General features: G+C 44.8%; 1 protein-coding gene across 1 annotated transcript in view; it reads right to left on the bottom strand.

Annotated features, from left to right (window-relative positions):
• LOC139368861 (uncharacterized) overlaps positions 1-2,500 on the bottom strand; it is a 98,682-nt gene that overhangs the window by 32,474 nt on the left and 63,708 nt on the right. Inside the window, exon 2 of the mRNA XM_071108297.1 lies at positions 2,449-2,500. This exon is cut by the window's right edge and continues 130 nt beyond it. Coding sequence (XP_070964398.1) covers positions 2,449-2,500 — 52 coding nt within the window. The remainder of the gene's footprint in view (positions 1-2,448) is intronic.

Raw genomic sequence — 2,500 nt, 5'->3', positions numbered from 1 at the left:
GAGATGCCCCGGGGACTCAGGGGTCTCTCTCTTCAGCCCACGACACATCACCCCTCTCTAGACACCTCTCAGCTCTGTCTACCCTTGGGGAACAGTGGGCAGGTGTCTACACCTCCACATCCCACAGGACTGTCACACTATAACAACACATTGGAGGCAGGAGTTCGGCACAAGAAAAATAAATCGTTACCAAACTAAAAAGAGTAAAGAGGAGACTTTTATCCAGACAGTTTGTGGCAACATCAACATATTTATTTTATTGGTTACATTTACAGATTCCTTAACATTAGGCTTAACATTGAGCTACAGAACATCTATACAGTGCCTTGCGAAAGTATTCGGCCCCCTTGAACTTTGCGACCTTTTGCCACATTTCAGGCTTCACACATAAATATATAAAACTGTATTTTTTTGTGAAGAATCAACAACAAGTGGGACACAATCATGAAGTGGAACGACATTTATTGAATATTTCAAACTTTTTTAACAAATCAAAAACTGAAAAATTGGGCGTGCAAAATTATTCAGCCCCTTTACTTTCAGTGCAGCAAACTCTCTCCAGAGGTTCAGTGAGGATCTCTGAATGATCCAATGTTGACCTAAATGACTAATGATGATAAATACAATCCACCTGTGTGTAATCAAGTCTCCGTATAAATGCACCTGCACTGTGATAGTCTTAGAGGTCCGTTAAAAGCGCAGAGAGCATCATGAAGAACACGGAACACACCAGGCAGGTCCGAGATACTGTTGTGAAGAAGTTTAAAGCCGGATTTGGATACAAAAACATTTCCCAAGCTTTAAACATCCCAAGGAGCACTGTGCAAGCGATAATATTGAAATGGAAGGAGTATCAGACCACTGCAAATCTACCAAGACCTGGCCATCCCTCTAAACTTTCAGCTCATACAAGGAGAAGACTGATCAGAGATGCAGCCAAGAGGCCCATGATCACTCTGGATGAACTGCAGAGATCTACAGCTGAGGTGGGAGACTCTGTCCATAGGACAACAATCAGTCGTATATTGCACAAATCTGGCCTTTATGGAAGAGTGGCAAGAAGAAAGCCATTTCTTAAAGATATCCATAAAAAGTGTTGTTTAAAGTTTGCCACAAGCCACCTGGGAGACACACCAAACATGTGGAAGAAGGTGCTCTGGTCAGATGAAACCAAAATTGAACTTTTTGGCAACAATGCAAAACGTTATGTTTGGCGTAAAAGCAACACAGCTGAACACACCATCCCCACTGTCAAACATGTTGGTGGCAGCATCATGGTTTGGGCCTGCTTTTCTTCAGCAGGGACAGGGAAGATGGTTCAAATTGATGGGAAGATGGATGGAGCCAAATACAGGACCATTCTGGAAGAAAACCTGATGTAGTCTGCAAAAGACCTGAGACTGGGACGGAGATTTGTCTTCCAACAAGACAATGATCCAAAACATAAAGCAAAATTTACAATGGAATGGTTCAAAAATAAACATATCCAGGTGTTAGAATGGCCAAGTCAAAGTCCAGACCTGAATCCAATCGAGAATCTGTGGAAAGAACTGAAAACTGCTGTTCACAAATGCTCTCCATCCAACCTCACTGAGCTCGAGCTGTTTTGCAAGGAGGAATGGGAAAAAATGTCAGTCTCTCGATGTGCAAAACTGATAGAGACATACCCCAAGCGACTTACAGCTGTAATCGCAGCAAAAAGGTGGCGCTACAAAGTATTAACTTAAGGGGGCTGAATAATTTTGCACGCCCAATTTTTCAGTTTTTGATTTGTTAAAAAAGTTTGAAATATCCAATAAATGTCGTTCTACTTCATGATTGTGTCCCACTTGTTGTTGATTCTTCACAAAAAAATACAGTTTTATATCTTTATGTTTGAAGCCTGAAATGTGGCAAAAGGTCGCAAAGTTCAAGGGGGCCGAATACTTTCGCAAGGCACTGTATGTCTGGTCACAGTGCATATCCCCTGGCAACAAAGCCACTGAGGGTTGAGTCTCTTTAGTCCCTGAAGGTTCTGTAAGAACCACACCATACTGTGTTCCATTGCTTTTGTCTAGCGAGAGGGAGCCCTGTTCCCTAGACTGTGGATGTGCCCTGCCCTCTCCACTGTCCTAGGAAGAGCATTTAATCTGATCTGACAATACAAACCATTAACATTCATCACACATTCTCTTCTCAGGACGCACGGAGGGGGGGGGGGGGGGGGGGGGGGGGGGGGGGGGGGGGGGGGGGGGGGGGGGGGGGGGGGGGGGGGGGGGGGGGAGGAGGAAAGGGAGGGAGGAGGGACAGACATTGTGAGATGGAAGACAGAGTGTGAGATGGGAGAGATAAATAAAAGAGGAGATTAGGAAGAGGTAGAGAAAGGGATAAGAGAGAGAGAAAAAGCGATAGGGAGAGAGAGAGAGAATTCTGTGAGATGTGTCAAATGTGTTGGCAGTGACCTCTCACCTCTGGCAGCCCACGCAGACCACCACGATGAAGATTGTGACCACGAAGGCTG

This window comes from Oncorhynchus clarkii, chromosome 16, assembly GCF_045791955.1.
Source record: "Oncorhynchus clarkii lewisi isolate Uvic-CL-2024 chromosome 16, UVic_Ocla_1.0, whole genome shotgun sequence".
Taxonomy (NCBI): Eukaryota; Metazoa; Chordata; class Actinopteri; order Salmoniformes; family Salmonidae; genus Oncorhynchus; species Oncorhynchus clarkii.
The sequence above is the reverse complement of the archived record's forward strand: the minus strand, read 5'-3'. Positions and strand labels throughout refer to the sequence as shown.